The sequence below is a fragment of the Trematomus bernacchii genome, unplaced genomic scaffold (assembly GCF_902827165.1).
Source record: "Trematomus bernacchii unplaced genomic scaffold, fTreBer1.1, whole genome shotgun sequence".
NCBI lineage: Eukaryota > Metazoa > Chordata > Actinopteri > Perciformes > Nototheniidae > Trematomus > Trematomus bernacchii.
In genome coordinates this window covers 10,935,651-10,962,430 of record NW_022987973.1, presented here as the reverse complement: position 1 = coordinate 10,962,430, position 26,780 = coordinate 10,935,651, and the positions used below count along the sequence as shown (strand labels likewise).

General features: G+C 37.9%; 1 protein-coding gene across 2 annotated transcripts; it reads right to left on the bottom strand.

The window, feature by feature from the left end:
• Positions 1–524: 524 nt before the first annotated feature.
• On the bottom strand, positions 525–9,455 carry dhodh (dihydroorotate dehydrogenase). Of its 2 annotated transcripts, none has more exons than XM_034116061.1 (9): positions 9,372–9,455; positions 8,003–8,215; positions 7,711–7,910; positions 6,336–6,418; positions 5,836–6,023; positions 4,982–5,095; positions 2,412–2,565; positions 2,133–2,292; positions 525–903 (listed from the first exon to the last, which is right to left on the bottom strand). In XM_034116061.1, exons 1-9 carry the CDS (start codon positions 9,387–9,389, stop codon positions 771–773), a joined length of 1,263 nt encoding a protein of 420 aa, XP_033971952.1. In that variant the 5' UTR covers positions 9,390–9,455; the 3' UTR covers positions 525–770. The 2 variants fall into 2 exon arrangements, with proteins under 2 accessions (XP_033971952.1, XP_033971953.1); XM_034116062.1 differs by having other exon boundaries at positions 6,342–6,418.
• Between the last annotated feature and the right edge of the window lie 17,325 nt (positions 9,456–26,780).

Here is a 26,780-nt window from a genome sequence, read left to right as displayed (position 1 = left end):
ATCTGGTGGTGCTGGGAAAGGCTATCTTTGGCGATAAGGGAGGAAAACCCAAGAATACCAATAAAAGAAGCAGCATCCGCTACTTCTGAGAGGCAGTGACTCCACATTGTCCACATCAAATAACAGCAGAGGGGAGAGAGAAATCAGCCTTAAAAGACTTGAAGGTATTTCTATACTGCTGTCAGGAACATGGCAAATTCCTCTTTGTATTCCAAGGCTAAACATCTTTTGAATCATTGTCAATGGACTGTTTGCTCCTGCTGCAGATAAGGAGGAAGGGTCAGTTGATGAAACTCTTATCAGGCAAATAACATTTCTCTCAATAAAGGATTTCTGCAGTTCTTCCCACAATGAAACCGTCATAACAGCAGCGTCACTGCCGTATGAAAAGATGGTTCAAACCACCTGAATCAAACAACTGGAAAATGTTGTGATTTATCTGTTTAGCAAGGCTCTTATAGATGGACAATAAGATGGACAATGTGTTACACTGTAACAAATGAAGAACGTGTTACTAACACAAACAAACCTCAGCTTCTTTATAAAACAAAAAAGATTTTAATTACAACATTGTTTATATGTTCAAGTAAAGGTGAGATTTGGTGCATTCAGAATTTTCTCGCCACAAGTACCTAAAATATGGTTTCAACAGCTCCCAGTTCAGACCATATCTCATCCTTGAAATCACTCGGACGGACAGACAATCCTCAGCATTCAGCAAAGTTCAGGAAAAGTTGAGGATCATGTTGCCTGATTGGACGAGATGGCAGCTACAGGTGCTGTGTAGCATTTAGTGTGTTAGCATTTACCATCTCTTTCCGCACGCTCTGCTTATTAGCTGACCCATCTGCTCCCCTGTGATCTGCTCCAACCGCCTCTGATACACTGCTGAACCCCTGTTCCCTTTAAAAAAAAAAAATTAAAAAAAGAGAATATATTGGTTTGAGAATGAAATGGATATGTTTCCACAATTGAAAGATGGCAAATTGAAATATAATAGCAAAGAAAAGCAATTAATTTCAAGTACCACTCAGGAAACGTTGGTGATTTTTAAACAACATTGGTCTATCGTCGTCTTTCTCCATAGCTTGGGCTCAAATTTCCCATCAGTTTTGAAAACCCAAAGTAATTACTGAGTTCTTGAGACATGTGGCTAAATAAAGTCAAATTGGGAAATATGGTTACAGAGTTTGTAGCTAGACAAGGTTCAAGGTTCAAGGTTCTTTATTGTCAATCTGACATAGCTACAGAGTAATTATGTAGTTGAAAATCTTATGTCACAGGCTTCTCCAACAATGCAACATAATAACATAATAACAATAAGAGCAAGAGCAATACAAAAAGAAAAATAGTTATAAAATAAAGTGATGATGTGGAATAGTGCAGTACAAGTCTATATACAAGTTATTGGAATGATATATATATATTAGGTATTAGATACATAATACTGAGTTGCAGATGCATGTTTTGAAGTTGTTTCAACAGTTCAATTTTTTAACAGTCTCACTGCCCGCGGGAAGAAACTGTCTCCGAATCTTCTTGTCCTTGCCAGGATGCTGCGGTAACGTCTGCCAGACGGCAACAGAAAGAACAGTTTGTGGCTGGGGTGATGGGGGTCTTTGATAATCCGTAGTGATTTCATGACTCTCTAATTTCATGACTCTCTAACCATTTGTAATGGAGGCAAATCCAAAAGTGATTTATTTGAAGTATCCATAATAATCAGAAATGTTGAGCAAGTACAACAACTACATCTACGGTAGCTCAAAGTTGAACCAGGAAATCGTTTTTTTTTAAGTGTATTGACTTTTTCTAACAGGAACGTTTTGGTACTAATATGACCATTCCTTTTCATTGTATAAAATAAGTTTGGAGATTCTAGAGGTTTGTTTAAAACCTGTCAGATTGTCTGATTGCTTGTATGTGTGGCCCTGTCCACTTTAAAGAGCTGCAGTCTCAGATTTCAGCAGCTCATGTGGGGATTGTAAATGTTAATACTATGTTCTAATAAGAAGACCAATGCTTTAATACCCCAGAATAACCATTTCATTGTTTAAGGAACCACTCTAAAAACCTTGAACTACAATTAAAAGATTTCCCCTGACTTCATGAAAGAAATACCATTTACTCACTTAAGAAGTTGCGCCAACTCCCTTTTTATCTTGGTCACTACAGGCGGACCCTGGTAGGTCAGAGCTGTGTAAAGCTGAACCAGCGACGCACCGGCACGGATCTTATCCATAGCATCCTGCCCACTGGCCACACCACCAATTCCAATGATTAGTACTTTACCTAAACACATTTAAAAAGAGTAAAATAAGTGTATTTTATGTGTACTTTCGTCATACTGAGTTGATTAAGAAAATGTAAAAATACATATATACAGAAAATGTAGGCGTGTAAGGAAGCACCTTTGGTGAGGTGGTACATCTCTCTCACTGTGGTGGTAGAGAGGTCTCTGAGAGGCTGCCCACTCAACCCGCCGGCCTCAGACCTCTGAGAGTCCTGGAGCGTCTCCGGTCTGGACACCGTAGTGTTAGACACCATTAAACCATCCACTGCCAGCTGCATAATCAGGAGAAAAAAACAAAAAAGACAAGTGAGTAACATACAATATGTGTGTATGCAGTAGGGCTGTACCCGAATATCCGAATATTCGTTCGTTGGAGTACTATTCGGGTTTCAATTTCGTTATTCGGATATTCGTATTATTTATTTATTTTCATTTTTTTTTTAATTGAATTTATTGAAATCTCCAATATCAACGTAAGAGCTTGTGCCTCTTCGGGGGGTGCTAACACTTAACCATAAACTGTATCGTTTACTTTCTCCATCTTTATATGTAGATATAACTTTTCTGCGTTAATCTCCGTCACGTTGTTTCCATAGCAACAACAACTTCCTGTCAACAGCGCTAACTCTCCTTCAAAATAAAAGCATGTCCAGAAAAAATAGGAAGCCAAGCCAAATTACACTTAAAGGTGGGGTAGGTAATTCACTTCAGAAACACTTTTTGTTATATTCCATGGAATGCTCTTAACATCCCGATAGCAATGAACACATTAAAGGCTTTGACAATAAATACATACAAATATTTCATCTGTGGAAGCCGTGGTACTGTAAAAAGCACGACCAATCATTTTAGCCGGCCCTGCTAAAATAACTGGATGGCCTACCTGCCTGTCAGCCTTCCATCTGTGCACAAACTTATCTCGTGCCCTCATTGGTCATGTGCGCGTTCGTGTGTGTTGGAGGAGGGGCTCTATAAGGAAGTCTGAAGGAAGGGGCAGATTTTTTCCGGTTGTGTACTTTCAAAATTCTAGCGCACTCGAGCTGGTTTCTCCAAAATTACATACCCTACCTTTAAGACATATACAACTGCAACGAAAGTAACAAACACAATGCAATATCCTTTTCAATTTCAAAGAACACAAATTAGGTTATTTACATTAACAAATAACTATAAAACAACAATACTGTAGAATAACAAAATGAATGCCGTGAATAAACCGAAATACACGTGTTGAAGCGGTTCGCTGCTGATTACTACGCCCCCCCGTGCGGGCCGAATATCCGAATATTCGCTGCTGATTAATACCGAATATCCGGAGCCCGAAAAATGGTATTCGGGACAGCCCTAGTATGCAGGCAATTATGAGGAAGACCATTAATGTGAAATGAACTGTGACCACAACAGAGAGCAGTTCAAATGTAGCTTTCTGTTCCCGCCAGGACATCCGTTCCATTAGGCCTTTCTCCTCCTCGCTCCAATGAGCACAAAAACACCCAACTCAGAATTTTAAAGAAAATAAAGAGGCAGAAAGCAGCCAAATGCTTGTAAATGCAAACATGTGTTCTAGTGATGCTGAATAAAGCAAGTATATGATTATATGATTTATCATAAGATTGTTGGGCAAAATGAAATTATATTAGTTTAATGCCCCAGGTTGCAGTCAAACGCAAGTTAGAGCGTCTTCAGCTGAGCAGTTGCTAAAATGTTCCACTAAAAAGCTTTGCCTGAGGATCTGAGGTTAGCAGAATGTGTAACACCTTTTGAAGGACTTGTAAAACATTTATCTCATTCCTCTGCATGTTTTTAAAGCTAGGCTAAATGAAATGCTCATTGATACTATGGGTACTTGTAAATGTCTATAACTATGTAAATGTATCCTGTAAATATAATGTATGATGTCCTTTATTGTTTTATGTTTCATGTGGAACCTATATGCTGCAGGTCTCCCTTGAAAAAGAGATCTATGATCTCAATGGGACCAATCTGGTTAAATAAAGGTTTGAAATGAAATGAAAATGAAATTATTATTATTATTTTAAAAAGGCTTTGAAAGCCTTTAAAAAAATATAACTATTTCACTGAATTGATTCAAATTAATTTTCTGCACTTTATTTGCTTATTGTTTTATTTAAATTCTAGGACTGAACTATTTAATATTTCTTCACCTTGTTAAGTCCTTTGTAACTTTGCTTTGAAAGAGGCAGTTCAAATAAAGTGTATTGCCATTTTTCTACAACTAATGGGTATATTTTAATAATTTAACTTTTATCTTCCCAGCAAACCAGCTTCCATTTAAAACAGAAGGTGACTGACCCTGGCGTAGGGTGTGTGTGGTTTGCATAAGAGCATGTGATTTACTGTAGGTAACTCACACTGTCAGTACTGTCATCTTAGAAAGATATATTTTTATTAAACCACCTATTCAGGATGTTATTTTATCCAAGTACATGCAAAGTTGAAAAGTATTGATTCTGGTATATTTGTTGTCAACCAAATGAACATTGGGGAATACAAAATAAAAATGTATCTTTCCAAGGTAAAACTATAAACAATCCAATCTGAATTCAATCTTAACTTGTGGGATTAAGCCTAAGGCTCCAATGTGTTATTATCTATGATTCTTAAAGTATGTCATATGCTTTCTTAAATCCTCAAATACATTCAATCAATCATTCAAACGCGTCCAACCTCAGTGACAACATCAGCGATGTCTTGTTTGTCCTGGGCAGTGAGGTCAGGCGCGATCTTCACCAGGACCGGGGGTTTATGTTCTCCCTGCAGGGCGTCGCGCTGCTTCAACACCTGAGCAGATCGATGAGCATGTGAGTATATCAGCTAACAGGGCAAAGAGCAACTATAGAAAACAAGAAACACTGTGAACTGTGCTGTAAGCCTTAAAAAAAAAATAGCTTTCTTATGAACAATTGAACATAATGTAAGCTTAAACACATCCCATTTACAAATTCTAAACATTGCTTTCAAACCCTGACCACGATAGGGTTGAATGAATGAATATGAATCCTGTTCTGAATCCATTTAACACATTTTAATCCCAACGCTGTAGCTTGCCCATCGGGGAATTAAGAAATATCTTAATTAAGTGTTAAGTTACTGTTTAAACCATCATACATGGTATAAGCTGATCAGATAAAAGAAAAAAGAAAAACAGTAATGCTTGAGTTTGCCAGCTGGGCTAATCCAATTTTCTTTATTTAATCCCTGTTTTGTTTTTTTGTTGAGATATGTCTTATTTTATGAGGGGCAAAGGCTAGCTCAACGAGTTTAACTCCATTGATGATGATATTGTTAATGTTGTGTGTACTGTATAAAATAAATTAGTTGTTGATAATTGTTTATTAGTAAGGCTAAGACTGGCCATTTGATATGATAACTTTCTTATACATGTAAATTGAATTAAACTCTATAATTTTCAAGGGGAAAGGCTAAACAAAAGGGCCAGATGATAACATGTCATTGTATCAGATTTGTTGTCAGTGCAAGGTTAAAAACCAGAAAGTAATTCAATGTTTGGACAGTCCCACCGTTTGTAGGAGTTGGTGCAGCTCTTCCTTCCCCTGTAGATCCCTGAGACCCGGCGTGTTGGGACTGCTGACGTTGACCACTAGGTAGTCAGCCAGCGGGCCGAGCACCCGCACCCCCTCCAGGTAATCTGCTCCTGCGTCACGGGACAGCTTGTTCTTCCCAAGGTTGATGCCCAGGGGACAGCCAGCTATAAACACAGACACACACACATATGCAAACACACACAGGAAGGTTGAGACAAACACAAACAAAGGCTGCATCGTCAGACAAATGACCCAACTGTGGCAGAGGCTGCTGATGTGCTAAATGAGCTTTAAGCAGGTATGGATCAGACAGAATAAATGTGAGACAAGGACAGGCTTATATCATTCAAATAGAAAAGAAAAGTGTATTTAATTAAATACTCAATTTAGTATATGGCTTCCTTTGTTAAATATTCTAAATGAACACCAAAATATAACAGATAGACTTATATCAAGTTTTAGTAATAACTGCTAACCTTTACTTTGCTCTTGCTGTGTGTCGCCCCTGGCCTTCAGCCTCTGTTGAGCTTCGGCCAAACCACAGCTGTTGAATCCATACCTGTTGAGAAACACACACACATATACAATAACAACTGTTTAAATATCAACTTACAAATATAAATAATGAGATATTTTTCATTACTTATAATAATAACCAAAGTGTGTGTTAAACGAATAATGATGTGAACATCTTATTACAATTATTTAATTTCCCTCTTAGGGTTAGAAATGTGTTTGGTCCTTTTAAGGAATATGCTTATGAGCTAGTTGAAAACAAAGTGACATTCAAGAAGTTAAATCAATTGTCTTTGTGTTTTGTTATAAAATACAAACTCTTTTTGCAGCTTCCAGGCTGGTCTGCTCTTATTTGTCAGTATATATGCATGATACTATGAATAATGTATTGTAATATGTCTGAGAGAATATTATATTTATCTTTGCATTATACACATTGCATGTGCTATATACTGTATATACACGAGTGAAGGCACTGTCCAAAGAAAATATTGTGTCAATATTGTACAGCTTTATAAATTATATGTAACTAGGTCATCCTTTCGAAGGAATTCAATCACGTGCACTTAATACTACAACCATAACATACCAAATATTTTTCCAATATGGAATAATTTAGATTGGATTTGTCAAGCTCCACTAGCAAATCTTTAATTCATTGAATTGTCTGATGCAATACCTCACAAATACAAATTACCATAAATTACACATTTTACCATGTACAATTGACAGGAAAAAAACAAATGCAGAGCTGTTGCATAAAGATTTGCTTCATTGAGCTCATTAAAGTCAGTGTTGCCAATTCAATCTGAAAAGGAAAAGAGGTAAACCTATGAACTCCTATTCAAAGCTGTATCAATGTGAACCCTTCAGTAACCTGAAGGCAGCATAATCTCTCTGAGCATACTGAAAGATGTATAGAAGAACAGTTTACAGTAACATTACCTTACCCTGCTCCTGTTTTCAGTTTTAAGGATTTTAAAACAGACAAAGATGAATTAGGCTCCTTAAAGTTATATAAATAAAGTGAATTATTTATGAGAATCTACACAAATTAAGGTGTCAATCAACTGAACATTGTGGATAAATATAATTTTTTTTAAATGAATGAATTTCTACAATAATGATGGCAACAAAAAATTAGCATCTACACATGATCCACCAATGGCGTAATGCAAATGATATGTGAAAAGCACCGAATAAATTGATTGTGTCAATGTGCCACATTCTTTTCAACCATATTGCCAAGCCCTACATGTAATTGTTTTTTAATTATTCAGATGAACATACCCTCAGAATGGCGACCCCTTTGCCCTTAGCATATCGGAAACTTACCTGTTAATTATGGCCTGGTCTGTAGTGAGTCGAAACACACGTGGTTTGGGGTTCCCCTCCTGAGGTTTGGGAGTGATTGTGCCCACTTCAACAAAGCCGAATCCGACCTTGTACAACCCATCGACGGCCTCTCCGTGCTTATCGAAGCCCGCCGCAATCCCAATTGGATTTCTGAACTTTAAACCCAGGACTTTCACTTCCTGTGGATGGATAAAAACAAACGGAAATAAGTCTCACAATGTCTAGGATCAATGGACAGTGATGTGACTAGACAGTGATGTTATATGCTTACCAATGATGCGGGGTCCTGGTAGCGGTTCAGAGGAACCAGCCCCAGACCGATCATCTTCACTGCCAACACATGCGCCGTCTCTGCCCCCACACACTTTTGCAGCAGGGGCATCAGCTGATTGCCATAGAAACGCTCATCTCCCACTGCAGTGAGGTAGGAGGCAAACAGAAGGCTACCCGAGCTGATGATCTTCAATGCGTCCTTGAACTGCTTCTGTTGACAAGAGCAACAAAAATGAAAACATAAGACTGTGCCTTCAAAGGACTCATCTCAGACGTTAATTACTGTAAATAGGCTGCTAATAGTTTAATGAAAACATGTTTGCAGTGACACAGCTTCCACAATACCCTTTGTTGTAAACAAACTGACTCACCATCAGTATGCTTCTTCTGGCATCGTTTCCAATTAAGCTGTGTCAACTAGGCTATACTTACACAAGCTACTAAAATAATGTACTTTAAAGACCTATGTGACACTTTAGGATTTTAAATTGTATATGGAAATTGTAACACAAATGTAGCAGTTTCTCTAAAAGTCTAAGTTCCATTTTGTGTGATTTAATGTTTACAAATGAATGCTGAATTGCATTATTACACTTGACAAGTAGGACACATCTGTTCCATTTTATATTCATATTTTAAAGAAGAAAATCTGTGTTTTTAATTGAACATTTTAATTGAATTTCTTTACAAATCTTCCATGTCATGAGTCCCTTCTTACCATGGTTACCACAGTAAACAAATACTCTGTAACAAATGAATTACAAGTTAAAATGCCTGCCTTCAAAATATTACTTAAGTTAAAGTACAAGGTATTAACATATACCACAAGTGAAAATACTTTAAGTGTAAAATCGTCCCTCTCAGAGCTAATTTCGTCTATAGTTTATAGCTTATAAAGTAGCATACAACCAAATATTAAGGTGGGCTAAACGTGTCTCAAAATTATACTAAGTATAATAAGTACAGTAGGCTACTAAAGTGAATGTACATAGATAAAGTTCACCTATGTTATTAGTAATTAGATCTAGATGTTGGCTACAATGTGTAGGGGGCCAAGACTTTAGTCTCAGTAAGTAAGTAAGAGCTGCATACTCGTAAAATCATAACCCTAAACCTCTGTCGTTATGCAGTTTTCTTGACTTACAGACCTTACACGTTATTTTCAAAGGGCAAGACACCCCCACAGCATGTGTTTCAGTATGCAAAGAAAGCAAAGCTAACTTGAAGTGTTTCCTGGTTTAACATTACGTTTAGGCGGAGCAACCGAGCTAGCAAGCAAGAAACGGTCACATCAAGTTTCGTGGAGAATTTTCCTATTATCTGATTGTCCTTCATAACATACGATGTTAGATCGTCTCTGGAATTACCTTCATACGTCCCGCCATGGACGCGCTTCTGTCATTGCATTAAAGGGCATGCATTTCTTAACATGTTACACACGCGGTATCAGCTTCCTTCACATACTCTCGCGATATTTCCGCCAGTATTTCCACCAATGAGTGGAGTGTGTGAAAAGCGGGGCAGAGATGTTGGTCATGCATTAAAGTGGAGGTGCTTGTCAAGCTGTGATATAAAGGTAATTAGTAGTAAGGGTGATTTCATGTGAGAATAAGACTTTCGTTCTTAAGAAATGATGATCATAGTACATATAACATATATAATTTGTTTCATGTGAGGAGCAAATCAAAAGTTGAAATGAGCTCTATGTCAGTATGGGAAGTTCAGATTGTGTGACCTTTGGTGATGCCAACTTCACTTTGCATCTTGTTTGAGTGTCTTTAGTGATTTTCCTAATATATTGAGAACATATGCAGAGTTTTTCTGGAGGAAGCTCTCTCATTTCCATGTGAAAGACGGAAGTGATCTTGCTCAGATCCATCCACAGCTCCTTCAGCACTATGTGATTTTAGCTCTGCACATTATAATAACTATGGGCACCTTACTGCAAACATCTGTCTTTTTTTGTCTTTCAGTTGGATGTTTGTTTTTACCAGAAAACTCTGACGCCTTTTCAGGCAACGACCTCTCTGTGCAGTGTCCATTTGTATTCAGAAATGTCTGTTTTGAGTTTGTTAGGGGATCTGAAACCTGGTCCCAAGCCAGGAGCAGCTGTGCAAACCGAGGAGGGGATCTCTTAAAGGTGGTGAACAGCCCGATAAAAATGTTCCTGAAGAACATCTCCAGAGAGGGAAACATCAGCAACTTCACCTGGTGGCTGGGGGAGGGGGTCCAAGGGCAGCACCAGGAACCCACCACAAGTGAGTAAAGTACACCCACGCTGCATTTCTTTTGTTGGTGTATTTTTCTTTAATAGTTAATTGTGTTTTTCGCTTGAGACTCTTGTATGTTTGAGATCTCCTGTCCTAGGCTTTACATGCAAAGTGTTTGATAGTTAAACATGTTATTAATTATTAGAGGCCATGTGGCTAAAATGTAACTCACTATAAGCTAAATGTATTCACAAAATAAATGATCCCTTAATGTAAGGCTCGGTTTCATTTGAAATATTAAAATGAAGGCACAAACCTCTACAAAATATTTCAGGATATTGGCAGCACACTGTTTTTTTAACTATGTATTTTTCATATCCTTTAAAGCCGTCTGCACAAGTAATAGTAACCCCCACATTCTTATTAGCTCTCATTTATTATCATGTGACAGTATTCTGAAAAGGCAAATATTTATTGGGATAAAAATCAGACCAACATTTTTAAAGTTAATTAAAATTACATTTATTTTACATTCATTTGTTGAGTTATTTATCAGGCATGAATCTCATTAAAAGTGTTTTTGATTGTTGGTTAGAAAAGACAGACAATTTAAAGACTTAACACTGCGCTCTGGGTGTAAGAGATATTTCACTTTTGTTTGACATCTAACAGACTCTTTGATAAATTACAAATTAGTGAATAGGTTCAGACCAATCTGATTTTCTTCACTCTGTTAAGTGTCACACAATTGTTTCTCATAGAAATGTCCCAATTAAATTAAGCTTTGCTAAGAGTTTTTCTCTGTGCGTGTTTATGTACCCATATTTGTTTTCCAAAACAGAAAACGCTGAAGTTTCAAAGGAAAACTGTACCTACATAAAGTTGGATCCTTTTCGGCTCATCTTAACATCCGACTGCAACCAGAGACGAGGATCTCTCTGCACACACAGTATGCAAAAACAGCGTCCTTATCCCTGCTTTAACTCCGTCCTTCCTTACCTTTTTCTTTTCTTGTCTTTCCTTGCCTTTCTTTTCTTAGATATCAACTGAGTGAAGTTTTATTACAGTTTTATTTTTTTTATTTCACTTTATACTCAATAGTGTGCAATAGGCTGTCTTTTATAAGTGTCATTCTTGTTTTTAAGATGAGTGGTCTGCCTCAAACACAAAGGTAAGAGAAACAGTTCACAGCCAATAAGAAGCCAAATAAAAATCAAGACTCTATTCTCAAATGTGAGTTTTGTTCATGTTCTCTTTTCAGAACACAATGGTGTCAAGTCATGCAACCAGATCTCGTAAGTTTGAAACATGATGTATCTCATCATTTCAATTAACTATGAAAGTATGGAACAGTCATAACAACACTCTTTTTTTAGGACCCAAAAGGGCTGATTCATCTGCAACAGACAGGCTTCAGTCGCCTGGTGCAAACATGCTTCAGTCGTCTGTTGCAAACATTACTATACTTCTCCAGGTGAGAGATGCATCCTTATTTCACATAGTCTGTTTTACCCTTGAATCATGAAAACCTTTGAATACTAATAGTTATTTAATTGTACCTTAAAGTTCACAAGTGCTGTTTTTCCGAGACAGGCAGCAGAAGAAGAACTACTGCGAATGGAAAGAACAGCAGATGAGCCCACAAACCAAAACAGGGTGGGTACCTTCACTTTGGAAAGCCTGTCAAAAATATTGCATTATTATTGAGGCAATTTTCACCTTTTCGTTTTATGCTATCATTGCACCTTAATTGATTGTATTTTTTTACTTTCACAGGACGATTTCATTAAGTATTTGTTGCTTGGCACTGTGAAGCTGATTGATGGCGACATAAAGCCAGACAATTACACTGTTACTAAAATAATCAATTGCAGCACCGCCATCCTCCTTCTCTCCATGAACAAATGTGACATCAAGACTAACCCAAACCCTACTGTAAGTACTGCATTAGGCAATCATGGACATTTTGTCGTTATTGTGTCTCTTACAGTCAGATGATGATGCATTTTTTCTCTCCAGTCTTTGTTTGAGAAAGTCTTTCAGATCTTTCGCAAAATCTCAGAGCTGGTTGTTTCAAAATACCCCGAGCAAGTTATCATCAGGCACCCAACAGGCATCATCTATCAAAGCATGTAGGTCTCTTCTTTCAGAGTATCGCTTAATTATGACAAACACATATGCAACTTTTCACTAATTTACAACTATATCAATATGGCAGCAAGTAAAAACTAATTTACTGTATATTCTAAATAATAATAATACATTTATTTTGTAAGCGCTTTTACAGGTGCTCAAAGTCGCTTTACATAGGTAGTAAAAAAGGACAACAAATAAATATAGTAAAAGTCACATTAAATACATTTTCTACATTTTATTCCCCTACTTTTAGTCACACACCTGCCCAACTAGGCAATGCTGTGTTGGGTTCAGAGCAAGATGGTGCGTTCATCAAACTACCCTCATTTGCAGCGCTTAAGGGTCAGCTTGGAGGATACAACAGTATCATTACACAGGTCTGTGTGTGTTATCATCATGTATTATATGTGTCTTTATTTTCCTTGTAATACAGCCTTTTGATCAGAGCTCTTCTCTTTGTTAGATGGCTACATTCACAAAGAATCCACATCCAACTGATGTCCAAATCACAGGAACTGTGTGCAGCCTTTACCTTAGTAGTAACAAAAAAGAAATAAATCTGTCAAACCTGTCAGAGATGGTAGAGGTAAAGCCAACATGAAAAGTGGGTTTTGTCATTTGTACCACAGTGCTAATGTTTTTGGATTTAGGTTGCAAGCAAAGGTCATGTTTGCACAATGTTGTGAATCACAAGCAGACAATTACATTTCACAGAGCCTGTCAGTGAAATTCTTGATTACAGCAGAAATAAGATTGACATGTACATCACATGAACATGGGGAGAAAGAGTGATGAATATACTACTCTTAAGAAGAAAATGTTTTTTTCATCTTTAAAATAAACAATAATATGCACACATGGGTTTTCAAAGACTTAAGAACACCAATTCACATAACATACAGTCCAGAAGAAAATGACACTCACTTTTCCACAGTGCTCTCACAATGTATTTTTGTCCTAGATATTGTTTTGATTCTAAATAGGAAAACTAATTAAGAACTAATTTGTTTTTTATGGTTTCCTCAGATCTTTTTACCTTTACCAAATGCTTCAATACCAACGAACAGTACAATTGTTTTGGAAAATAACACAAACGCACTTACCACAATCAACGTCTCAGACCCTGATGTGACCATCTGCTTAACTGTGGAGCCCAATGCCAATGTTACCTTAGTTCTTAGGTTGGCTGAGGGGTCACCTCCAAACGACAGATACTTCAGTAAGACAACCATCTTGAGCCTCACAGGTAACTGTCACTGCTGCATGCCCTAGTCTCTGTTTTTCAATCATTTTAACACATCAAGTTTTAAGATCTGTAGCACTCTGTAGCAATAGCACCACTCTGGTCCAGGTGAGTATAATACCAACACCAAACATCAACAGACTCCCTTTTACCATTGTTTGCCTGATGTGCATGTGCTTCCACTTTTATGTATCAGTATTTCATTGTTTTCTACCAATTGGTTCTTGTCATGACGTAATGTTGGTTGGTTTTTGGAACAGAAGGCTATCGCTGGATGATAACCCCAGAGATGTTGCAGCATACTCGTGGAGTCTGGTATATTGAATCCAGACTCTTGAATTCCTCCTGGGAACCAGGTCTGACACTAAGGATAAACTCTTTTACGGCCAAGTGTGTGTACTGGGACGTAAAGAATGAGACATGGAGCATGTATGGCTGCCAGGTAAATTTCAACCATTATAAAGAGTGATGTACTGGTTTGTATTGCTTTTGGTTATGCATGTTAAGCAATGTTCTCGTATAGCACCAGTAGTTGCATATCAGACAGTGATGTGCTCTCTTCGTCTCAGGTGGGGAACAAAAGCACTCCAGAGCAAACACAGTGTCTGTGTAACCACCTCACTCTCTTTGGGAGCACCTTCTTTGTGATGCCAAACTTCGTGGACTTATCTCGCACCACAGAGTTGTTTTCCACCTTGTCTGAGAACTTTGTGGTGCTGGCTCTGCTGTGCACCTTCTTCGGTCTCTACCTGGTCACTCTGCTGTGGGCCTGCTACTCTGACCGCAGGGCACGCTCTAAGGTCAGTCTCTACTAACAGCCCTCATAAACATGCCTTTTTGTACAATAAAATCATACTCCATCTGCATTATTATACAACGTTATTATTTGATTTACATATAGTATGAATACTCAACCCTACAAAGTATAAAATAAAATAAATGTAGTGTAGTGAAAAGTATTGGCATCCAAATGTAGTAGAATACATGTTTTACTGAAGTACAGTACTTGAGTAAGTGTACTTCCACCACTGGTTTCAACCCAGAGTGCAATGTTATTCATTCCACCTGCGAACATATTCACATTTATTCACCAAAATGTTTTCTGTTGAAACATCAGAGGAAGATGACTCTGCTGGAAGACAACCACCCCGGCGCTCAGTACAATTATCTGATCGGTGTCCAAACTGGCCATCGTAAGAATGCTGGGACTACTGCCAATGTAAGAGTATTTTTTGATTGACAGAATTGTGTTTATACAGTGCATCCGGAAAGCCTTATTTCTAAATGGATTAAATAATCTTTTGTTCTCAATATCCCACACACAATACCCCATAATGACAAAGCAAAAACGTTTTAAAAGATCTTTTTGCAAACGTGTTAAAAATAATTAAATTAAATATCACATGTGCATAAGTATTCACACCCTTTGCTTTGACACTGAAAATTGAGCTCAAGTGCATCCCGTTTCCACTGATCATCCTTGAAATGTTTCTATAACTTGATTGGAGTCCACCTCTGGTAAATTAAATTGATTTGACATGACTTAGAAAAGAACACACCTGTCTATATGAGGTCCCACAGTTGACAGTGCATATCCAAGCACAAACTGAGTCATGAGGTCCAAGGAATTGACTGTAGACCTCAGAGACAGGATTGTATCAAGGCACAGATCTGGGGAAGGGTACAGAAAAATGTCTGCAGCATTGAAGGTCCCAACGAGCACAGTGGTCTCCATCATTTGCAAATGGAAGATGTTTGAAACCAACAGGGCTCTTCCTAGAGCTTGCTGCCCAAACCAAACTGAGCATCGGGGGAGAAGGGCCTTAGTCAGAGAGGTGACCAAGAACCGGATGGTCACTCTGACAGAGCTCCAGTGTTCCTCTGTGGAGATGGGAGAACCTTCCAGAAGGACAACCATCTGTGCAGCACTCCACCAATCAGGCATTTATGGTAGAGTGGCCAGAAGGAAGCCAAAGGCACATGAAAGCCCCCATGGAGCACCTAGAGGACTCTCAGACCATGAGAAACCAAATTGTCTGGTTTGATGCAACCAAAATGGATCTCTTTGGCCTGAATGCCAAGCATCATGTCTGGAGGAAACTAGGCACCTCTCATCACCTGGCCAACACCATCCCTACAGTGAAGCATGGTGGTGGCAGCTTCATGCTGTGAGGATGTTTTTCAGCGGCAGGAACTGGGAGACTAGTCAGGATCAGGGGAAAGATGAATGCAGCAATGTACAGAGAGATCCTTGATGAAAACCTGCTCCAGAGCGCTCTGGACCTCAGATTAGGCCAAGGTTCACCCTTCAACAGGACAACGACCCTAAGCACACAGCCAAGATAACAAAGGAGTGGTTTCAGGACAAGTCTGTGAATGTCCTTGAGTGGCCCAGCCAGAGCCCAGACTTTACCCCGATTGAATATCTCTGGAGAGATCTGAAAATGGCTATGCACCGACGCTCCCCATCCAACCCGATGGAGCTTGAGACAATCTGCAAAGAAGAATGGGTGAAACTGCCCAAAGATAGGTGTGCCAAGCTTGTAGCATCATACTCAAGAAGACTTGGCTGTAATTGCTGCCAAAGGTGCTTCAACAAAGTATTGAGTAAAGGGTGTGAATACTTGATATTTGAGTGTTTTATTTTTAAGTCATTTACAAAAAACATTTTAAAACTTTTTCCACTTGGTCATTATGGGGTCTCGAATGTTGAGAAAAAAAATGAATTTAATCCATTTTGAAATATGGCTGTAACATAACAAAATGTGGAAAAAGTGAAGGGGTATGAATACTTTCCGGATGCACTGTATATATATATATATGACAGAAAGTTGAATAGCTCATATAATAATCAAATGACTTGACTTGGCAGCATCTGCTTACAATTATTTATGTATACTTGAGATGAATTCATTTATTTTAATACCTTTCAGACAGCCAGTGAATCAATCCAAGATAAAATATAAATATAATCTTTTGAGACATACTTGAACAATTGTGAACCTATCCTACTGAATATGTTGTCTTTTAGCCAACTCACAATTTTTAAATGTTTGAACTTCCCACAACACCTAAATGCATCAGAATGGTGGACCCAGCGTCTTACGATCATCACTGTACAGAGAATTCTGAATCTGAATGCATTTAATGAACATGTTCGATTTCATGAAAGCCATTAGGATTATAAGGTTACATTTTTTTTCAATAATCAATGCATACTCCCACTGCATTATTATACGTTTACCATGATGTATTTCTAGAAACATATTTAGAGTCTTTATAAGGTACTGAAATGAATAAGCCTAGAACAATTAACTGATAATTTCAATTTCTATGGTTTGCTTTACAAAATGGTTGGTAGTTATGTGAAGTGTTTAACACTGCAGTAATTGGGTTAATTATAACACTTTGGTGTGGTCTTTTACACAGTATTGGTTCAGATGACTGATGTGAGAACCTGTGATGTGATACGCGTGTTGTGTTGTCCTGTAGGTGACAGTGAAGCTGACTGGCTCAGACGGCGAGAGTGACACACACGTCCTCACAGACCCTGACAAGCCTGTGTTTGAGAGAGGAGCTGTTGATATGTTCCTGTTGGCCACACCCTTCCCTCTGGGTGAAGTGCGAAACCTCCGACTGCAGCATGACAACTCTGGGGGCCATCCATCATGGTACAAGATAAGCATTTGAAACACTTAGTTCTACTTAAGATCAGTGCACGGTACAATAAATGGCTATTGTCAATGCTCAAACAAGTATAAATGATGTTTACCTCCAGCTATTCGATTTAAGGTTATACCTTGTCATTATATTTGCATAGCTGTTTTTATGCTTGTATCGATTCAGCTCTAACCTAGACATGTGGATAATTGATAGGGGTCATTGTAACAGTATCTTTTTTAAAGATCTGAGTACAGGAAGTGTTTATTGCCTCCCTGCTGGACACCTTTCTGGCTTTTCACAGTGACCCCTTAAAATGTCTGGCCAGTCTCATCATTTAGCACTACCGTGTTAACTTATAACTAATCATATAATTCCACTCCCAGCTCACTGTTCACATGTATACACTCTCATTTTGGTAGAGAATAAATATGAGCAATAGTTTATAGTAGATATTATAATAGCGATAACACAACTTGCTTTGGGAAATATACACTACAGTAAGTTGTAAATGGAAATCTCAAAATAAAATGCACAAAGTACACAATACGATATCAAATGATCTCTTTTGCAGCCATTGGGTGCTCTTATTTTGCAAAGTGGAGCTTAATAATTATTATCTAACATTTGCATTTACCACATAAATTGAGCCATATGGTAAATTTGTCATCTTTGTTGTTTTATAAAAAGGTATATAAACAAGGTGACCGTACAAGACCTCCAAACACGGCAGGTGTTTCACTTCTTTTGTAACTGCTGGCTGAGTGTTGACAATGGAGACAACATGACCAAGAAAACCTTCAATGCTGCAAAGAACAACGAGGTTGCCAGCTTCAGGTCAGTTCACTTTATACAGCGAAAATAAAACAACTCAGCTCTTGAGGAAGTGTCATCATGGGTTTCTGTGTTTCTCTTCTAGGAATATTTTCCAGACTAGAACCTCGACAGGCTTCAGGGATGAACACATCTGGGTGTCCATCGTGGACCCTCCCTCGCGTAGTCCGTTCACTCGTGCCCAGAGGGTCTCCTGCTGCATGAGCCTGCTCCTCTGCACCATGGCCATCAACATCGCCTTCTGGAACATTCCTATACAAGAGGATTCGCAAGTTGTGTTCAAATTTGGTGAATTGCTAAGACTTTAACTATTTTAGCGTGGACTGGAGTCACACATTGGATGACTTTAGAATCAACTTGACAAAAGCTTAAAGATATGCAACCTGACTTTAATTAAACAGCAATGACTTCCTTTGTTTCTCAGCCTTTTGTTGAGAATACTAACCTTGCTCCTAGCCCAAAGATGAAAAAGTATGATGTTATAAAAGCGTTAATTCATTCAAGTCGACACTCAATTCCTTTGTTTTAAACAATCAAACAGCACCCAATCAGAAAAAGTATACAAAATATAATTTCCTTTGCATACAAAAACTCATAAATAACCACAAGGCCAGAAGATATAGTATGATACAAACTTCCTCAGAAAATAGAGCATCAATATCACAGAAATTGATTTTTATTTATTGTCTAAATGGCACTCACTGGCACTTCTACATCTACAGATCTAACTTTTCGTTAAGTTGCTGCTTCTTTTTCTTGTTGGGTCCACTGGTTGGCATAGAGACGCTCGTCTCCGTCCTGATGTAGGAGGGAAACAGAACACTTCCTAATGACCTTCACTGCCTCTTTTAACTGCTTCTGTTGACACGGAAATTAAAACCATAAAACTCTCTTGAACTTTAAGCACTGTAAACAGTTCATTATAATGTTGGCCCGATTTCCACAACTTTTCAAGGTTTTATACCGTTTTTTTTAAATAATGAGAGTAATATCTAACTTGATTCTGGTCACTTAAAAAAAAAAAGGTTTTAGCTACTTCATTGACTTCTGAAGGAAATATCAGACCCTTGAGCAAAAGACTCCTCAATATTCACCAGCTAGTAGCTCACTCTGTCTGTGTGATGTTTGCTGTTGGGGAGGTAGCGTACAGACCTTAGGAGAGAGACATAAACCTAAACCATTTGATGACTCTGACCTGTGTCCTTTTTTTCTGTGTCTCTACAGGTTCCATGCAAATCACGTGGCAGGAGCTAATGGTGGGGGTGCAGAGTGGTCTGCTCATGTTTCCAATCAACATCCTCATCATCACCATCTTCCGAAGCATCAAACCTCGCGTGATTTCAAAATCTCATAAAGGAGACTCTGAGGAGAGCTTGAGACCCCCCCATGTCAACATACCATCTATTCTGAAGGTGTGTTAATTATTATCAAATTATTTTGTGTGTGAGTTTGTTCAGCAGATCTTTCTTATAAGAGTAGTTATTGCACCGCCTTATCACTGACCTTGTAAGTGCATTTTCAAGGGCCAGTTTTCATTTATTCTGCTTAAGAAATGTTATGTTATGTTTTCATCCCCTGACCTTTTACTGCCAAGTATGTAGTCTTCATTTCCATATCTTTGGTCAGACTGTGAAAATGTGGCGTTAATTATGTGTTGTGCATTCCTTGAATATCCCTAGGACACAGAGGAGGTGATTTCCATGATGAGCATTAGTCCGAGGAACAAAATGTCAGAAACGCACAGGCTGCAGTCGACCTCTGACCTCAGCTATGCCCTGGACACGGTCCATGATTTCATCCAGCTTATGCAAGGTATTTTTAATTTTTTGCTTTGACTATTTCGTGAATGACTAAAGAAAATAATGTTTTTACAAAGAAAAAGAAAAATGTAAATCAACATGTACAGCCCAATACAACATTATACAGAAACATAATATCCAGGAGCGCTAAGAATACATTTCCCTCTTTGAGCTTTAGGAAATGTTGTTTCTGTATAATGTTGTATTTGGCTGTAATTGTAGATTTACATTGTGTGTTTAATCTTTTGAAAACATATTTTTTAACAAACTTCTCTATGAGCTTAACAGACCTGCACTTACAACAGTGTCATATTATAAAGGTGTTCCCTTTCTGTAGTGTGTTATATAGGTTGTAAATGATCTGCAAATAAACACCTCAATTCGACTCCTTGGTTTACTTCTGTAACATAGTGACATCACTATATTACATTCCTGTTTCTTTTGGATAGCTTGCGAACACATTGTACGTAATAGACATCTCTAAGCGGTTGACCAATCACAACAGAATCAGAGCAGACTGGGCTCTGGTTTCCGACAGAGGGGGAAAAGAGGTGCTGCAGCACAGGCAGTATGAGAAAAATAAAGACCTTTTTGAACATTAAAGCATGTAATATGTATATGTAACACAAATATGAACCTGAAGATTAGCATAATAGGACCCCTCTAAAGGCCATATATATCCCATGAAAATACCAAAGCTACAGAGTGCTTTCTGAACAACTTACTCAGCCTATCTGGTGCCTTCCGTCCTAAGTCCATTAAGTCATAACGCAGACGTGATTCTTGACATACAGTTCACAAATATGCATAACTACACACGCTGGTTTTTATGTAATCCTGTCAAAGGGGAGAGTGAGAGTGACCCTCACTGGGTTTACTGCAGCAAGTTCCTCCTGGCTGGTCTCTGTCACCTGCTGATGTGTCTGGAGAAACTGGATGAAAGGAACTTCCCGAGTCCACAGGACTACCTGCAGACCCTCAACACCACCAACATTCTGGTTCGCAAGGCCGAGATGGTCTTCAGCAGCCACTTGGCCTACTGGTCAGCTATCCGGTCGACACAAAAAAAATCTAAACGAAAAGTAGAAATATGACTGGTTTTGTTTAACCGAAGCTACTTGTGTGTTTTCATCTCATTCCTTGTTCCTCATTGGCTCAGCCCCCCTCCCGTAAAGAAGAGGAAGAAGAAGGCAACCTGCTGGCTGCCCTGGTGGTGTGTGTTCCTGGGCTGGTTCCTGCTGCTGTCCATCAGTGGAATATCCACTTTCTTCACCCTATTGTACGGCTTGGATTATGGGAGAGCTAAATCCATCAAGTGGGTCATGTCTCTGGGCCTCTCCCTCTTCCAGAGCATCTTCATATTGCAGCCTCTCAAGGTGGGTAAAGACAGGAAACGGTATTTTTCCAGCATATCACACTAATATGACTATATTTAAGATATTCTGCTTTCTTGTGGCTTGTTTTTATTTACAGGTGTTAGGAATTGCTGTGTTTTTTGCCCTGCTGCTGAAACCTGTAGCTGTGGAGGAATCTGAGGAAATCGAGCAGTTGAAGTTAGGTAAGAAGAACCTTATGCAGACCATCTGTTACCAGAACAGGTCCAGTGAACGTATTTCTAGCTGTAAATATTGTGCATTGTGCAGCTCTTTTCTTTGTCTTTAATATTGTCTGTGCTCATCTTATGGTTAGTACTGAAATGTAACCAGAATAGTAGCTTTTCATTGGTGTTTTTCTCTCTGTTTTTCCATCATCCTAAAGGCTGGTTTAATCAATATCTTGCACAGAGGAATATAAGGATAGGATACAACGCAGATGTTGGATGCAGCATTTGAAAAGCCTCTAAATATTATTTTCACATAAATGATTAAGTCCAAACTACTTGTTTATAATTTATAAAGCAGACACAGCTTTCATCCTGAATTGTTTATAAAGATTGTAGTTACCTGCAGAGAGCACTTATGTAATGACGCATATGAAACGGTAAAATAATCTTTGCTTTGTAAAATAGAAACCCTTTTAGTTTCTGCTCCTTTAGTGCATCCTTCAGATAAAGCGCAGTAGTGTTGAGAGTCTAACTGTCCTCTCCATTTCCCAGAGCAACAAATCAAGTGTGGTCGCTACTCTGGCAGACACTCACTGTGAGGAGGCTGCATTAAGCGAGAGAAGCTGTTTTTCTTCTATGGGCACAGCTGTGATCCACGACAACCTGACTTCTTAAACACTCTTTTGCACTTTTTGGAAATTCTTACTTTCTCAATGAAATATTAATTCTGGTGTTTTGTATGTGTACAGAGTTCCCAATGCATGAGAACGTTTTCTGAAAGGGTGAGTCAGGGTAAATGGGTAAATAAATAACTGTTGTTCTTGCATTTTATAGTGTTTCTTTTGAAAATCTAGACATCATGAGCTCTTTGGGTTATTTTAAAGAGGGACAAACTGTCTTCAATCAAGCAATAAAGTAAACATACTCATCCGTAATATAATAGGAGCCCTGCTAGAGTTATTGAATATATGTAGAGATATTCTATACAATACAAAGAATATATGTATTTATGTTGTTCTTATTGTTATTTTACCCAAGTTTACTAAGGGTAAGTTTGGGTTTTAGTAGAGCAGTTGATTGGTCAATTATTTCTGTAAACGATACTTCATAGGCTTACCATGGGGAGAATTACTGAATCCTTCTCGTTTTATCATGAATTTATAACAATCCTTCCGATATTTATTGTTAGAATACATCATTAACTTTATAGTAACTTCAAAAATATGGACATATTTTGAATTAAGCAACTCCTAAATGCTGTTAGTCATCGCAGTGTGGCGTCTGACTGCATACTAAGATGGGCTTTTATTAGAGTGCAAAGGTGCTTTTATGTAATATGTGGGACGTATGGAAACAGATTTGTAATTGATCACTTTTTTCATTCCACCTTCGTGTCACTGTAATATGTTCTGAATGTGCATGTCATGAATTCTCATCATATGCCGACTTTCTATGTGATTCAATCTGTCCTTCAATCGAATGATTTCGTAGCAAAACTAACTGCATCCATGTACATGACATTTATTGATGTGACTATGTACGTATTACATGTGTGAAACTGAATAAACTGATGCCTTATCATCTTTTGTATCTCTTTATTTAGTTAATAATACAGGGGCCCTATCATCGGACTCACAACTACACATTAGATTTAAATTAGTTTTTGCCTTTCTGATAAACTTCAGATAAACTGAGCTTCAGCATCTGTTAAGCAATCTGTTTACACAAAGTACCTTTTGGTTGCTGATTAGACTTCTTTGTGCCAGTATTTTTATCAAATCTAAAATGAAGTGATTGTAAAAGTGAAAATGTTCCTTATTATCACTGTCATCTGTGTCCTTGTAGAGCAGAAACAAATGCTCTAGACTCTAGAATTGCATCAAAATTCATGTAAAACACCAAAATAGAGAATAAAACTAAAGAAAATATTGCTGATTCACAATCAGTATTCAATAACCATCACTAACAATCTGGACAATTGCCTGAGGGCTTCCATTCCCTGCACTGGACAGGAAGTCTGTGAAGTCTGATAGGCACACACACAAAATATTAAAACTATATAATGATGATCTCAACACTGATTAGATAATTCTCCATCAAAACCAGCCTGTGATTATCCCTTTTGCAAAATGCATCCTTTCAGTGGAATAACCTTGAAAGAAAAAAGATTTGTGAGCTGCAGTGCACTGTGTTTTTGTATTTCTCTGTACATCACTTTGGTCTGAAGGTTTTAAAATGCTTTATAGATAAAGTTGGATTGGATTGGATTATTAATTCCCAGAGGTGGGAGTAAATCCTACATGTGCAAGTCATGAGCAAGTCTCAAGTCTTGACCTACAAGTATCAAGCAAGTCCCAAGTCACTGTGGTGAGAGTCAAGCAAGTCAAGTCAAGTCATTGCTCAGGTCAAGCAAGTCAAGTCAAGTCAAGTCATACAAAATTCTGATGAATAAGCCCAGTTTCTGCATTTAAATCAGTTAAAAGACAGTGGTTATGAAAATGGATTCAACCCACACTATGATCTTCATTACATACACAGTTAATCATTTGAAATCTAATTTAGACCGATGACAATCATATCAGATTCATATTAACCCTAGAACTGCAGACAATATAGCTAGGACTCAATCAAAAAGTCTGTTCAAAAAGGCAGAATTCCAGGTAAGAAAATCATATATGGCATTTGCCATTACACATATTTAATTTAAACTTCTGTTAACACTAGAACCGCCAACAGCGTCAGCACCTACATAGATATCATTTTCAAATCATTTAATTTGTTCCTCTTCATAATTTCCTTATAAACTAAGTAGGACGATTTAAAACTCAGTTAATTGGCTTAATTTAGAAATTGCTTCAGTTTATCATCATAACAGATCAAAAAGTTCAGATTCATTTTACAATAAATCAAGGAATGATGCACTTCTACAAACAAAAACAACATAATTAAAACATTTAAACAAACTACTAAAAGTAGATGAACTACATTATTCAGAAGTTTACAGTAACTTCTGATAATAACACAGGGGAAATAAACGAGGCATCTCTTTTCCTCTCTCTCCCTCTCCTGACAGCCCGTCAGTATCAGGGTTAGTACAAATCAATCCCTTGGAGGTTCTAGTGTTCATTTACCGTTTTGTCTTCTCTTTGCAATGCTTAATCGATTTGAAACCAAGTCTAACGTAGCTTAAACTTAACGTTAGCTTTCTGTGGGGTTTTTTGTAGTGACGAATGAAGTTGGATGTTGTGGTGGTCGTGTCACTGATCTTTATGCTGCAGACCCTGCATACCGCTGTTCTCTTCTTATTAGCGTCATCGACAACATAGTCCTTAGCCGCGTTCACACCAAGTACTTTCCTGTACTTAGTTCCGGCACTAATGGCACGTTTCCACTACACGGCCTCGCTCGGCATATACTGCGTTAGCTTAGCCAATCTCCATTTAGAAAACACGCATTTTAAAAGGTTTTTCGCCTGCCGTCTGTCTGCAGACTTGACAAAGCATTAATTCATGGTTTTTACTAACCGGTATCAGTATGTTGTTACTTCGGCATCATTTTGAAACGTGTATTACAATTAAATCACGGTCAAATATGTCCATCTTGTTGTAGTTGTAGCCCCCTTGCCAGCGATGCTCTCTCTAGTTTAGCATACTCAGCCCGACTCAGCCTCGTTGTCTCTGGCCCTAGACCCACGATTTTATGAGGCCAGAAAAACTGTTAGGATTAGGACCCGCCGGCCGGTACTAGGCCAAGTGGAAACGCAACCAAAGACGGGCCGCTGACGTCACAGCCCTCTTAAACCGTGCTCCGCGCTGTAGTGGAAACGCGCCATTTGGAGGTCCTCTACCTGAACCCCTGCAGCCATGAGTGGCTTTTAACTTGGAATAAGCCTGGTGACCCTCAATAAAACAAAATATTAAACCTAATTAAAAATTAAACACTATACCCTGCCTTCTTCATTGTAAAACCACGTTGTACATTTTACACATATATAATCTGTTCAATATTTAATATTTAATATTTAATATTCCATATGTCATATATTTTTGAATATATATATTTGTATACATAATATCTACATGTATGTTTTCTATTTCAACATGTATATTTTCTATTTTCTTTTCTTTTCTTTCTATTCTTGTTTATTTGTAGTTTTGTTTTATTGTAAAATGCCTTGTCTTTTATGCTGCTGCAACAAAAACAATTTCCCAAATTGGGATCAATAAAGTACCATCTTATCTTATCTTATCTTATCTTAATTACCAACATCCTATTGGAAAATTATTTGGCCCTTAGATATCCTATCAACACCCTTAAAGGTGGGGTAGGTAAGTTTGAGAAACCGGCTCGAGATACGATAATGAATATCTTAAGTGCTTTGACAAAAAATCCATAAAAAAATGTCATCTGTGTAGTGTCTCTACTTTAAAGAGTCCTCTCCTGCTGATGTTCAGGTGTACGTAGTCCCTCTACTTTAAAGAGCTATCTCCTGCTGATGTTCAGGGTGTACTGTATATCAGTATGTAGTGTCTCTACTTTAAAGAGTCCTCTCCTGCTGATGTTCAGGTGTATATCAGTATGTAGTGTCTCTACTTCAAAGAGTCCTCTCCTGCTGATGTTCAGGTGTATATCAGTATGTAGTGTCTCTACTTTAAAGAGTCCTCTCCTGCTGATGTTCAGGTGTATATCAGTATGTAGTGTCTCTACTTTAAAGAGTCCTCTCCTGCTGATGTTCAGGTGTATATCAGTATGTAGTGTCTCTACTTTAAAGAGTCCTCTCCTGCTGATGTTCAGGTGTATATCAGTATGTAGTGTCTCTACTTTAAAGAGTCCTCTCCTGCTGATGTTCAGGTGTATATCGGTATGTCGTGTCTTTACTTTAAAGAGTCCTACAATTAGATGGAAAACAGCTGCAAAGAGACAGAAAATTACAACAAAGAGACAATTAATCACCATAAAAAAATATTTTAGTAGAGAAATGTTTTCATTGAAGTTAATGTGTTGAAGGGAATCCTGTAAAAAAAAGTTGTATTCAAAATGGCACTTTATCAAAATGCAATTGAGTGCAACTTCAACGTAACTGTATTTTTGGTTCCTATTAGATAAGATGTACTTTATTGATCCCAAATTGGGAAATGTTTGTGTTGCAGCAGCATAAAAAACAAGGCATTGCACATAATTAGAAATTAAAAGAGTAGAAATAAAGATTTCAAAAATTTGAAAGATATCAAAATAGAAATTAAAAAGTAGAAAATATGCATTTGACGTGAAGATGAAACATAATAGAACATGTTGCTTACTTCCCATTGGAATTAATAAAGCATTTCGATTGTTTACATTTCTTTATATTA